General features: G+C 43.3%; 1 protein-coding gene across 6 annotated transcripts in view; it reads left to right on the top strand.

The window, feature by feature from the left end:
* Positions 1-15,060, top strand: part of SNTG2 (syntrophin gamma 2) — a 418,988-nt gene that overhangs the window by 313,221 nt on the left and 90,707 nt on the right. For all 6 annotated transcript variants that reach the window (XM_084826732.1, XM_084826733.1, XM_084826734.1 and 3 more), the window contains one exon: positions 8,504-8,633. In XM_084826732.1, the coding sequence (XP_084682858.1) occupies positions 8,504-8,633 (130 nt within the window). The remainder of the gene's footprint in view (positions 1-8,503; positions 8,634-15,060) is intronic.

The following is a 15,060-nucleotide window of genomic DNA, read 5'->3' as shown; positions in this document are numbered from 1 at the left end:
TCCCTTCCCAGCCAATAGGCACTGTATTTAGCACTGAAGTTATTCAGGACACACCACACCAGCTGGAAGTTGGGTAAAAATTTATTAGGGGAAAGGAACAAAGAGGAAAGAATAGGGAGAGGTGTTAGGTTGTACAGGAAATTACAAGCAAGGCCCAAAACTCTAAGCAAAACCAGAAACACCAAACACCGAGGCACACACTCCCAAGAGCAAAACAATAAAGCTAGCTATTCTATCCTATTAGGGATGTACGAAAGGGACTTACCTTGTCCCGCAGCTTTTTTCACGGAGGGGGGGAGGCGCTTCGCTTCTCCCCCCGAAGTTCATGCGAGTTCATGCCGAAATTCAGGCCGGCCGGGAGGCGCCCCACCCCCCGCCGGCGAAAGTCAGGCCGGGTAGAAGCGCCCCGTCTACCCGGCCGCGAAAAAAAAAACACCCCCGTGATAGGCTACGTAACGATTAACGTGGCCTATCACGGGGGTGTTTTTTTTTTTTAAACTTTCCTTGTAATGGCGGCGGCGGCAGCTGGTTGAAAGACCGGCTGCCGCCCCCGCCCCTGACGAAGACCCGACGAACCGCCACCGGGACCCGCTGCCAGGAGGAACATTCGTGAAAGGTAAGTCCCATCTCGGGGGGGGCGGGGGGCGGAGAGTTTCACCGCTGATTTCGGGGGGCCGAATGCGTTGGCGCTCGGCCCCCCGAAGTTTGGGGGAGAAATTCTCCCCCATCCCTATATCATATACGTACCAACTATGGGCCTCCCAGGATAGCCATTGACCAACATCACACCCTAGTAACATCAGGGCCAAGAAGAGACACCTGCCCCTTCTCTAGCCCTCCTTTTATTGCCCAACCCTAGCAACCCAAGGCAGATTCAAGTAGGGATGGCGGAGAATTCCGCCATGGATTTCAGTGAAGCCGAATGCACTGGCATTCGGCCCCCCGAGATCCGTGGCGGAACGGCCTGCCACCCCCCCTGCCCCCCTGCGGATCCCCACCAGGACGAGACTTACCTGGGGCGGATGTTCTGGACGGCGGCGGCTCCAGCAGCAGCTTTAGCGGCGGCGGCTGATCTTTCGACCAGCTGCTACGGCCTCCATTTGCAGTCTGGTCTTTTTTCTTTTTTTTTACCCAGACATGATAGGCTACGTAAAGACTAATGTAGCCTATCACATCTGGGTAAAAAAAAAAAAAAAGCATACGCAAATGGCGGCGGCTATGGTGGCCGCCGTTTGCGTTCCTTATTTTTTGCTGTTTTAGTCTACGTAAATATTTACGTTGGTTAGAACAGCGAAGAAAGGAATGCAAATAGCGCCCACTACACTATTTGCGTTCCCCTTTTTTTCGCCATTTTATCTTACATAAATATTTACGTAAGATAAATCGGTGAAAAATAGGGAACGCAAATGGCGGCTGCCGGGTTTTGGGAGGGGGGTTAGCCGTGATAGGCTACGTAAAGTCTTACATAGCCTATCGCGGCTGCCTGGCTGGACGCAAATGGCGGCTGCTATGGCGGCCGCCATTTGCATTCACAGCAGCCCGTCGGTGGCCAGAAATCTGGCTGCGGATGGCCCTGACCACGAAGCGGAGCCGGCCATTGAGGATTCCGGGGGGGGGGGAGGACAGGATCACATCCCCCCCATCCCCCCCCACCACGAAAGATTCCGCAAAAAGGTAAGTGGGTTTCGTACATCCCTAGATTCAAGGCACCTAATCCGAACCCTGGGACACACCACTCCACCCTCCAAAGTGGTTGCATCTTCCCACCAGGCACGGCTGTTATCATTTTCCCAGTGAGCCAGGCAAATTGTGGCCTTGAGCTGCAGGCTGAGAAACAGCTAAAAACAACCAACCTCCAGGTGGCTGCTGCATTCATGACTGCCCCAGCGGCCCTCATGGCTCCTACTCTATAACCCATTCTTGACAAGCCCTATGGTTTGAAATGTTATCCGCTTATTTTACATAATGTGAAGCTTTTTTTAGAGCGAATAGAGAAAAAATAATAGATGGAGTGCCAAGCACATTTGCTGAGCTTTATAATTAAAACATAACAATATGTCTTAATGTTTAATTTATTTAACATTAACAGTGCTTTTCTATTAAAATATCCAAGCAGTTTGTGACAGTTTTAGGGGTTATTATGCCTCTTGGGAGGAGATAGACCATCAGGCAAGTCTCTCTCCCACCTTAGGTAGCATATAGGCCAGATAATCTAGGCTGCATGGGGAGAGAATCAAAACCCACTCCCTCCATTGAGTTTGGTTAAAAATTACTTCCCAAATTCCAAACTAAAGAACAAAAGTTCATTACAAACAAACAATGCAAGACAAGAAGGGAAACAAAGTAAGCACACAAAACCAAAATATAATACTTACTAGCCTATGTTGATTGAAGTTTCTTTGGAAAAACAGCCTAAATTCCAAACATCCCTTCTACAAAAGCTGTAGTTCCGTTTTTATTCCCTCTGACCAAGGGAGGAGTAGGTTGACTACCCATTAAGTCTTCCAACAGGTGAAAAGCAGGAGATCCCAATTACCCCATGGGGTAACTGGCATGCTGGAAGGAAGCTGCATAAAGGAGAATGACCTTCTCTGGCTCTACCAGGTGAAATACCTCTAAGAGGTTTTAAAAAATATATGCATCCTTCCAGAAATTCAACAGGAAGCCACTGCCTTGGCCATGAAATGCCCACAGCAAAGGGGAAATAGACACTGAGAAACAGCTCAGTGTCATACAGTTTCCAATAAAGTATCACAAAATACAATATACAGCCACAAACTCAAAAATTACCTATTCATTTAAATAATATTGAATGCAACAATAACTAAAACAGTGAAAGGAGAAATAATCAATATAAAACTATAAGTTATATTAAGAAATCTTTGATTTTGGAGGGGTGGATTTTCATTACTTTAAAAATGGTTAGAAATGTATTCATCTTTTTATTTGGAGTGTACACATTCCGCCTACTAACCAAAGTATTCCTTCCTCCTTTGAGACAGGAAAGACTGTTACCTTCCTTCTTCAGAGTATTATTGAAAGGAGAAGGTTAGGTGTACAACTGGCTCACTCGTTTGTTTCTATGCCATTGCTTTCTTAAATGTGAGTGGGTAATGGACAAGTTAGTTCACAAAAGGTATCCTTTTCATAGAATGATGGTTGAAATGGTTTACTTTGTGGAAAACTAGACTTGTGAGCCAGTGAACAGCCTTTATTTCTACAACATTTGAGGAGGAAGTGTCTGATGCAGGATTTCCAGTTCTTCTCCTAGTTCTTGTTGGAAGCAGTGAGTATTTGCTTATTGTCTCAGGACAAATTTACTCTAAACTGCAGACTGTTTTGTTAAGATCCAGCCTGGGAAGGAAATGGGGAAGGCACCAAAGAGTTCTGCATGTGGCATTGGCAGTTACCTGCCTAACTAAATCAGGGGTTTAGATTTGGAGTATTGGGGGGGGGAATATTGCCCCTCTGTAGAACCCTCTGGGGGCCACACCCTGCCATTAGAAGTGGCTGTGGCACCAAAATCCCAGTGATTCTGCTGGGAAACAAGGCATGGGGTGTGTTTTGTTTCCCAGCAGAATGGGCAACCTGAGGGGCCACAGAAATAGCCTTGGCAGGCCACATGTTGCCCGTAGGGATGCTGGAGAAATTTGAGATGGATTAAAATGAGCTCGAATTCCTAAGAATCCGACCTGCAGAATCCACTGCGGAATGACCCCCTCAGGCCATGCAGAGTCCGTGGACTTTCGGATGATTTTTTTACTTTCCCAAAATTTACGCATATAAATCCGTAGAAAAATATGTACGTTTCTGCTGAGGAAACATTGAATGGAATGGGGGACAATACACTAAATGTTGCGTACTGAGGTGAATTATGTAAATACTTATGTAAATACTTACGTAAATATTTCTGTATTTTTCCGCACAACCAAAAAAAAAAAATTGCATCCGTCTGTGGGCAGATGACAGAACGAAAGGTGCCTGACAATCCGCAAAACACAGATCGAGCGGATTTTACACAGTCCGTACATCCGTAGTTGCCCACCCCTGATCTAAATGCATGGCTCCCATGCCAGAAAACCATGGTATATGTACAATACTATAGTATATGTGCAATACTATAAATGGCCATGAGAATAGCACCTGATGCACAGACAAAGTGACCAAATAGTCCCAAGCAATACAGATGAGCTGGTACCCATCAAATGTACCATCTGCAACACTGGGGAGCATATGCAAGATAGTCATGAACACTGTTTTGCTGTTACTCCACATTATACAGCAAGCGTGCCACCTGAAATGACCTTGCTAGTCCAGTTGTTTTTCCCAGTCTGATGCTTGAAATCATAATCTATTTTTGGCATTCTCACTATCTCATTCTAAATAATCTTTTTTTTCAAATATTCCTGACTAGTTCCAGGTTTCTGCACACAACAGAGATTGCCTGTCCTAAGGTTATAAACTATCTGATACCAGGTGCTCTTCCGTGTTTGTTGTTCACATTGATCTTCTTATAAACTACATCATGTCAGTGTTTTTGACACTATTGATTATAACATCTTGTTGAACTTTCCTGACTTATTTTTTACAGATAGGTATTATGTAGTGCAGATACGTATTGTTTCTCAAGGGAATTCAAGGAATGTGAAGATTTCAGTGCAGTTTTAACGTGCATGAAATACATTGTTAATTCCATGCCCGGTATATGTATGAAAAAGATATAATTTATGTAAATGAAATGTTATATGTAATATATGTAAACCTTAGGAACCATAAGAAAACTATTCTAATATAATTGATATAAGAATGCTCCAAGTAAGGAATAAATAAACAATATATATTTCATCATCACATATTTGGAAATTCTTATACTAATTATCTTTAGCAGAATAGTTCATTCCTGAAAGCTAGATATGAAAATAATGGGATGGAACCAGAGGTGCCTGGCATTCATACAAGGGGATTTCTGCTGATTATCTCCTCCACTCACAGCCTGCCATGCCATGTTCCCAATGGTCCCATGATCTTCAGGATCAACTTTTCAGGAGGTGCTGGAGGTTGTACCATGGAGAAAGGGGCAGGAAAGCCCCATTCTGTGAGCAGAATGCAACTTGCAGTTTTCTGGGTCGAGCCCATGTGTTTTGATACATAGATAATTTCAGGTGTTGTTACTTTAGCTTTACTCCTGATATAACTTTCTCCCTCTAGGTTTAGCAGTTCCAGCAGACTAAGCTTGATATCATGGATTTTATATTTTATATATACAGTTGCTGTACATCACTGTCATATGTATTTGTCTATCTATCTATCTATCTATCTATCGATCAATTGATCAATTGATCTATCTAGCTATCTACAGTGTAGATACTGCTTCTGAACAGGATATGCAACTTAGCTGCCACTGGTAATAACTGTTGCTAGACATAGTTTCTATTAATTACTTACAGTTCTTCCTGCTAAATGTTTCATGAGTCCAGACAATGGAAGAGAGATTAGGAAGTAATGTGAATACCAATATTTAACACCAATAATTTCATAGCCTCATCTTGGGAAGCTACTGAAAATTGACATAAGACATGTAGCTTTGTGTGTGTGTGTGTGTGTGTGTGTGTGTATATATATATATATATATATGAGAGAAACATAGGTAGACTAACAAGAGAGTAATTTCAAAATACATTTAGAGCTAAATTTTTTGGCTTGTTGCTTTGCTGTTGTGCTGCTTTATACTCCTCCCTTCCTCCCCCACCCTCTCTCTATATGGCTAGTATCATATTGTGCCCATGCACTCACAAGAATTACCACATGTGCAATGGGCCTTTCACACTTTTGAAAATACCCTGAAACAAGAGAAAGTACTTGTTTCCATAATCCATGATCAGTGGAGCTTGTAGAAAGGAGCACAGTCGATTTCTCCCAATCCGAAACAAGCATTCCTGTTCATTTCCAGGGTTATTTTTAGAAGTCTGAAAACCCTTTTGCATAAGCAGTTACTCCTGCAAGTGCAATGGAACCAGCCGAATGGCCCTACTGGATAATGCCCTGTATCTGTATCCAGCTGTATCCATCTGCCAGCAGAATGGCGTTTGCTAGTGGGACAGATTCCTATTCCACCTGCAGCCCCACCATGCCACCCCCAATGTTCTCTGGACGGGAAGGGGAAATCCCACTGTGTGAGCAGAAATCTGTTTGTACAATGTTGGATATAGCCTGTCTGCCTGCCTTTGTGTCTGTCTATCTATACACACACACACACACACACACACACTTACACAGATAAATGAAAGCCTTTAGCAGGTAATTAGCCATTAATAATTTAACTATGAAGAGCAGGAGGTTTGCTGTTTCAGTGAAGCATATTATACAGTTCAGACTACAGAGTACCTTTGGAGCCTGGAATCAAAATGTATCTGAATTGGCAGTAAAATAGCTAGACGGTCTGATAATTTTGAACTGATCTGGCTAGTCATTGTATGAGTCAAGGAATACCAAGAGACAGGTGTTATATATTTATATTGAAAGCACTGACCTATCACGCTGGCTGTAAAGCTATTAAGATAAATGCAGTGTGCCAATAAATAATGTAATTAACTGCATAAGGGTGAGTTATTTTTCTTTTCTCTGCATATTTCTATTGTGCTGCGTCTACTGGTGCTTTTAAATTGTTGATATTTTAGACGAAGGGTGCTCGACCATTTGGCTCCTGTGGCGGCATCAAGGGGGCTGCACACGCTCGCACACTTGCATACATACACACAAATGTATGTGTGTGAACAAACCACCACACAAGCCTGGGGATGCCTTTGCAAGTGCTATCATTAGCAGGGGAATCCCTTGATTATCTCCAGGGATGTGCGAATCAGCAAAACTCAAGCTTGTTGAGATTTTCCAAATTTCACCTCAGAGCTCATTCTGATTCATATTCATATCAGATTGTGAGCTTTGGTTTTTTAAATTTTCACATAAAAATTCATGTGTATTTTCTTGCACATTTTTTCCAAACGTACACATCCGTTTTGTGCATTTTTGAAATATATGCATTTTCCCCACTTATTAAAGGGTATTTGTGCACATTTTTCAAAATTATACATTTTTCATGCACATTTTTCAAATGTGCGCATTCTTTGAACACTTTTTTTGTTCCACGAATCACATTGGAAGTTTGGAAAATGTATGGATTTTGACTGCAAATTGCTTTCAGGTCCACTTTTCTGTCCAGAAAGTATGAACTTAATAGTTTAAGATCACTCAAGAACGAGATCAATAAAACTGTTTGCCCCTCACTGTGCATTATATGTCAGGCAGTTTGACGTGACTATATTAGCAGTAATATGAGCCACGGATAATAAAGCTGACTTGTGCTTGTGTTGAAACAACCATATGATTTTTCTACTTCATAGCTACTTGTTATTTCTTTTAGTAGCGTTTAGTGCCAACACTGTGCTGAACATCTTGCTGGTCAGCCTTCATTTGCTGGTCAACATCTTGCTGGTCAACCTTCATTTGCTGGTCAACAGATCTTGCTGGTCAACCTTCATTTACCACTCAACCAACATCTTGCTGGTCAACCTTCATTTACCACTGAACCTTCATTTACCACTCAACAGCCATATGATTTTTCTATTTCACAGCTACTTGTTATTTCTTTTAGTAGTGTTTAGTGCCAACACTGCACTGAACATCTTGCTGGTCAACCTTCATTTACCACTCAACCAACATCTTGCTGGTCAACCTTCATTTGCTGGTCAACATCTTGCCGGTCAACCTTCATTTACCACTCAACCAACTTTCAGAAATATTCCATTAGCGTGATAAATCAGGGTGTGCGCTAGTGGAATCTTATCTGGCTGCATGGAGCAAAGATCACAGCCTGATCTACTCAGTCAAAATTGTTAATACTTATCTAGCACTTTTGCTAAGTGTTTCAAATGTATTATCTCAATAAATCTGTCATTTATCCTGTAAGCTAGGCTATTATTTTATCCCCATATTACAGATGGAAGGAGCAAGGCTGAGAGACAGTAGCTTGTCTCATTCTAGGCCACCAAGTGGTGTATAGCAGATTTGAGATCTGAACCTGCAGTTGTCCAGCACAAAATGTATGCGCTTAACCACCATGCTTAGTCAGCTCACTTGCTCCACCAGCTCACTCAGATATAGCACCTAAGTTTGTTTATGTGATGCAGCTTTGACCTATTGCACATAACTATTTTGAAAACTCTTGTGGACCACCCTGGAACCTGATCCTATGAGGGGCGGTATAAAAATGCTTAAAATAAATAAATAAAACTGAATTACATAATAATCAGATAGAAAGGAAATACAGTGCCTGTATCTCCTTATCCTGTACCTCTACTATTATGGCATCCTCCTCCCCCCCTCCTCACGCACACATCGAATTATAGTACATAGGTGCTAATTTGTAGAGAGTCAGCTAAGAAGTGAGGACAAATTGCTGCTTGTATAGCTTCCTTGATGGTGTATGTATTTCTTCTTGCTGCAGATCTAATGCATTTGAAGTACTGGCACTCGATGGAGTTAGCACTGGGATACTTCAGTATTGTACAGCCCAGGAGAGTGCTGACTGGCTGAGAGCATTATCAACTAACATCAGTGATTTGACACTACAAAATGTATGTTGCTTTCTGGATATATTTTCCTTTTCTTTCTTTCTTTTTGTATTGATCCAAAATATTTTTTCCACCTGCCAAAAATCAGCATAATGTGTTATTTGTAAAACAGGACATTGATTTCAGGAAAGAGAAATGGGGTGAGAAGCATCATACATCATCAAATTGTATGCTATCTTATAGAGCCAAAATATAATAACAGATGGATGGATGGATGGATGGATGGATGGATGGATAGATAGATACTTTCTTGCTTAAACCTATAGGCCATCACAATGTACATTAAAAACGGAGAAAAAAACAGTACAGTCACATATTTGTATATGTATAAATTCACACATCCAACACAATCATCCCCACTAAGCTGTCTGGGCTTTGGCACATAATTTCCTTGCTGCCAAGGCAAATTTTGCTACCTGGGCAGTGGTAAAAGCATCAGTGCCAGAAAGAAGGACACATATCTGTTCTGGGGGGGGGGGGTCTATTTGAGAGGCAGTGGAGAATGATGGCAGGAAATTTATGCCTAGGATGGCCATAGAGAGGACATCTTACTAAGTAATGAGAGACATCCTCAACCTCCCCAGATGCACAGATACAAAGTCTCTGATGGACTGGGGTATTGTCAAATCTTCCCTCCAGAAAAGCAGAAGGCATGCACTGTAGACGCAATGCTGTAATTTGTAAATGATTTCCTTAGGTGGGGCACAGTCAGAGATAAAAAGTAACTCTCCAAACCAAATGACATCTTATATAATGGATACCAGCAGGAATAAGGCATTTGTGAGATTGTAACCAGACCCATCCACTTAGAATAAAGGTTTTTTTTCTTTAAGCATCTGCTTGACTCTGTCAGAAGCAAAAGAAGGAAAGGACTCGGTATCAATCCCATAAGCTTTCAATATAGGTCTAGTCAAGTTTAGCCAAGACTTTTGGGATGGGATCTGAAATGTAATAATAAAATAAATAGAAACAGTGTGACTAGTCGATGTGAACCTACCTGGACACTATGATAAACATCTGAGGCCTTCCTCTGAGTGCCACTTACAAGGGAGGCTCAGAAGGTGGCAACAAGGGAGAGAGCCTTTTCAGTGGTGGTCCCCCAATTATGGAATACAATGAATCATTCTATTGATAGTAGCCACTGACAGCCTTTTCTTCCAGGAATTTGTCTAACCCCCTTTTAAAGCCACCCAAATTGGTAGCCATCACTACATCCCATGGGAGCAAATTCCGTAGTTTAACTATGCGCTGGAAGAAGTCCTTCCTTTTATCTGTTCTGAATCTCCCACCAGTCAGCTTCATGGGATGACCCTGGGTTCTAGTATTTTGTGAGAGGGAGAGAAATGTCTCCCTATCCACATTCTCCATACCATGCATAATTTTGTAGACTCCTATCATGTCCTCCACTCCTCTGCTCCCAGGAATTTAATGGCATATGACGGGGCCATTAATGAAATAAATTAAATAAATTAAAATTAAATTAAATATTTTATACCAGGGGGGAAATACTACTACCTATTCCTCTCATAACATTATATGTGCCAGGAAAGACAGGTCTGAGAAATACATACATAGAGCATCAGTAAGAGCATGCTTTAAGCCTACAGTGTCATTATCCCAAGAACTGTTGCTTTTATTTCTTATTTAATTATTTGTCAGAATATTTTATCTTATCAATTCTCTTATCGATTCTCTGATATGAAATTTTGTGTCCATTTTCCCTGCATTATTCCACATACTCCCTTATTCACATATACTCACAAATATTGTTCATACTCAGACCCAGACTATACATCACATTATTCACACTTTTTTAAAAAGTGTACTTAAAACTTCCTGCTCTTATTTTAAAGAAAAAGCAACCACGGGGCCCCATTCCAGAACAGCCTCTCGGTCTGGACTGGGCACCTGTGCCAGTTTACTGCTCAAATTTCCCCCTCCTTGGCTTCCCTCCAAAACAGCACCTAGGGGGGCAAATAGCAGCCAGGGATGGGGCTATTTTCAACAGGAAACTGCCATGAAGTCCTGTTCAGGTAGGGAGCAGGTTCCAGATCAGGGGCCATGGCTGCTTTCATGTGAATAATATAATGGGTAGCTTTGCCCACATACCCAATATTCACATACACTGTTTAACACTGACCAGCACTGTGAGAGTTTCCAACTCCCTCCCATGCTTAATCTCTTCCCACCAACAGCACACAGGCCTTGTGCTGACAGCTTTTAAAACTTCTGACTGAGTCATTGGAATGTTCATAAACATTCCATAATATGTCAGCAGGTGAGCTAATGTCTAGGGTGGCTTTCATATCAATAAAGATAAACCACATCCAAGCCCTGTGTATGATTTAAAACTACAGCTTCTCTGTATATGTCAAATGTTTTATTTTGCCACTGTTTCTGCAAATCTATGTGTTGTGAGCTTTAATCTGATACCTCGTTTATCTCTTTTCAAATATATAGATTTTGACTAAACCTCTGGTTTCGCAGAATCTGCTGCAAGTTTCAACCTAGTTTATTTCCTTTGTCAATCTGAAACAGTAGGCAGAAAGACAGTATGAAGAGATGAATCTTCCAGATGTTGCTAACATTCACTCTTTATTTATGTATGTATTTATTACTTTTCCGATCTGCCCAATAACTAATGTTCTCTCAGTGGATTACAAATAGTTAAAAATTTAGAATGCTATAGAACAGTTAAAAATATAAAATACAATACAAATATTTAAAAGAATAAAATACAATGTAATGCAAAACAATAAACAGCACAGGAATTGATAAAATACTCATAAAAATCTAGAACTAGATTTCTAAAGTGCCTGGGGAAAAGAAAGGTTTTTGCCTGATACCAAAAAGATAGCAACATAGGTGACAGGCAAACCTCTTTGGGGAGTTCATTCCATAAGTGGGATGCCACAACTGAGGAGACCCTCTCTACCCATCTAGCTGTCTTAGGCAGGAGTACCCAGAGGTGGGCCTCCGAAGATGACCTAAGGGTCTGAGCAGGTACATGTGAGTGAAGATGTTCCTTTAGGTACTCTGGTCCTAAGCAGTTTAGTGTTTTAAAGGTCGACACCGACACTTCGAAGTAGCTCAAAAATGGATTGCATGCTGGTGCAACTGACAAAGCACTGGTAGCACATGGTCATATCAGCCAGTCCCAGCTTGTAACGTAGCAGCTCTGTTTTGGAGTTTCTGAACTGTCTTCAAAGACAGCCCCAAGTACAATGCATTGCAATAATCCAACCAGGAGATTACCACAGCATGGATAACTGTCAGCAGGCTGTCTCTGTCCAGATAGGATTGCAGCTGGTATATCAGCTTAAGTGATAAGAGGTGTTCCTGGCCACCAAGGCCACCAGGCCTCAAGTGACAAGAGGAGCACCCCCAAGCTGCATGCTTGATCTTTCAGGGGGAGTGCAACACCCTCTGGGACAGGTTGAACACCACTCAACCAGGCAGACAAACCACCTGCTAACAGTACCTCCATCTTGTCTGGAGCGAGCTTCAGTTTGTTGGACCTTATCCAGTCTGTTACCCTGCTCAGGTATTCAGGACATCCACTGCCTCACTAGGTTTGACAAAAAGGAGAGGTAGAGCTGGGTGTCATCAGCATATTGATGGCAGCTCAGTCCACATTCCCAGATAACTTCCCCCAGTGGTTTCATGTAGATGTTAAATAGCATAGGGGCCAAAATTGAACCCAATGGACCCCCATGATGGAATTGCCACAGAACAGAGCAATAACCCTCCAGCACCAGCTTCTGGAAGCAACCATCCAAGTAACAATGGAACCGCTGTAAAATAGTGCCCCAACTCCAACCCAGAGAGCTGCTTCAGGAGGATGCCATTGTCAGTGATATCAAAAGCTGCTGAGAGGTCCAAGAGAACCAAGAGTGTCATACTCCCCCTGTCTCTCTCTTGGCCAAGAGCATCCCACAGAATGACCAAGACAGTTTCTGTCCCAAAACTGGGCCTAAAGCTGGATTGAAATGGATCTAGAAAATCAGTTTCATCCAAGAATGCCTGGAGTTGATCAACAACCACACACTCAAGCACCTTACCCAAGAAGGGGATACTAGCAAACAGCCTATAGTTGTTCTCCACTTCTGGGTAGGGGTGTACGAAACCCCGCTTACCTGGCTCCGCTGGGTTCTGCAGGTGGGGGGAGGCGCTCTGTCCCTCCCCCCGGAATCCCCCCAGAATCCTGGCCAGCCGGCTCCGCTCCGCAGCCAAGCCGCGGAGCCGCCAGCTGGCTCCGGCCGCCCGCAGCTGGATACTCGGCCCCTGGGCAGCCCTGCAGGGATGCAAATGGCGGCCGTCGTAGCTGCCGTCATTTTCAGCCCTGTAGTGAGCCGTGATAGGCTACGTAAATATTTACATAGCCTATCACGGCAGGGGGAAAACCCCAGTGTACGCAAATGGCGGTAGCCGCTGCCATTTGCATAGGCTGGGGTTTTTTTCCCTCTGCTGTGATAGGCTACGTAAATACTTACATAGCCTATCACAGCCTCCACAGGGACGCAAATGGCGTCCCTGCGTTAGCCGTGATAGGCTACGTAAGTACTTACGTAGCCTATCATGGCAGAAGGAGGAAGCGAATGGCGGCCACAGGACAGCCGCCATTCACACAGCAGCGCGGACGGGAGCAGGTAAGTGCTCCGTTTCACGCACCTTTCATGGGGTGGGGGCAGAGGGCACTTCGTCCCATGCGCCTTTCATGGGTTGGGGGGCGAGGGCTTCGTTCCACAACGGTTTTCGGGGGGCCGAATGCACTGGCATTCAGCCTCACCGTGATCCGTCGCGGAATTCTCTGACATCCCTACTTTTGGGTCCAGATTAGGTTTCTTCAAGAGTGGCCTGATTACTGCCTCTTTTAAGGAGGCTGGTACTGCCCCATCCCTCAAGGAGAAATTTACAACCTCCTGGACCAAATGGGTGCATCCTCATACCAGGAGGATTTTTTGTTTGTTTGCTTGCTTGCTTGCTTGTGCAATCTGCTACTGATATTTGTGCAAGGAGGTGGCATGCCATACTATACTATATCTTGTGATCTGTCACTAATTAATTTGGTTTTCTCATGAGAAAGGTTTATACCTCTTTCAAGTAGTAGAAGTTAAGGATGGATGAACTCACCTCCATCTGTCCTCGCTGGGCTCTCACCTAACTGCCATGTACCCCCCCCCCCAGTGCCTCATGAGCCACTGGATAGCCGAGCGAGTGCCTGGCAGCCGCCCATCCCATTAGCAAGCTGCCATTTTGCATTAAAAAAGCAGCTCAGGGTTTTCCGGAAATGTAATGTTGTCTAAATGGTGGCCATAAAGGGGCCATTTACACAACATTACAGGCAACAGTTCATCTCCAGAAAACCCCAAGACGCTATTTTTCTGGGAAATGGTAGCCTGCTAAGGAGATGGTGGCTGCCAGGTGCTTGCAGACCACTTAGTGAATAGGCCTGGTAAGCAAGCAGTGGCTCAGTGAACAGGGTCCAGGAAGCTGAGCAGCGGGGGGGGGGGGGGGGGGCACTGAACTCCACCACCCTCTTGGACTCCCACCACATCCCCAGTAGAAGTTTCCTGTGAATAAAAATCCTGCATTGTACCTCTACTATAGGGAGCTTTTTTCCCTATTTAAAAACAATGTTTACGCTGAATCTGTACCAGATTCCCCTTGGTCTACCTCTGGTCTACCTCTTCACTAAATGCCTTTAAGTAGAAGCTGAACCAAATGATCCTCAATCCAGAATGCAGCTATTTCATGATCCCACATCAAGGTTCACCCTTCCTCTTTGTTTGGCAGACTGCACCAACCAACTTCACAGGTTGACACAGCAGTTTTGCACCAAAGAACTGAAATGTTTGTTGTTGTTGTTGTTGTTGATGATGATTGATGATAGAATATTTTTGTGTACAGGTTTTTGTCTTCCTTTCAGACAGTCAGAGACAAATTTTCATTCAAATAGCCAGCTGTTCTACATAACATATTTGCTGTTCATAACATTTCCACCATGACTTTCAGTATGTACACTTGCAAAACCAACCCTCCTGCAGGTTACATGGTTTTGCTATATCATGTCATGGTCTGGGAGGATGGCTTTTCCCTGTAGCCTACTCTGAGCCTTTGAAATAGGGTGGGATTAATAAACAAACAATCCAGCATCTTTTTAGAGCCAGAGCAGCTGGTCTCTCTCCAGGACTGCACAACTCTGTCAGTTCCTGAGAGAGAGTATTTGTGCCATAGTTTTGTAATATTGAATTTAAGTATGTGCATTAAGTGGAAGCAAGGCATATGGTGCATTCCTTCTCCCTTCCAAATTCCTATCACTGCCACTGGTGGTGAAATACTCCTTTCCAGACAAGATTCCTTTCACGGTGTGTGCTAAAATTGGAACAAGTACATATGCTACAATTAATTATGCATGTGCAGGTTAGCT

This window comes from Heloderma suspectum, chromosome 1 (assembly GCF_057233095.1).
Source record: "Heloderma suspectum isolate Gila_16-S chromosome 1, 16-S_ref, whole genome shotgun sequence".
In the NCBI taxonomy this organism is placed as follows: Eukaryota; Metazoa; Chordata; class Lepidosauria; order Squamata; family Helodermatidae; genus Heloderma; species Heloderma suspectum.
Note: the sequence above shows the minus strand (reverse complement) of the source record. Positions and strands in the feature narration are given on the sequence as shown.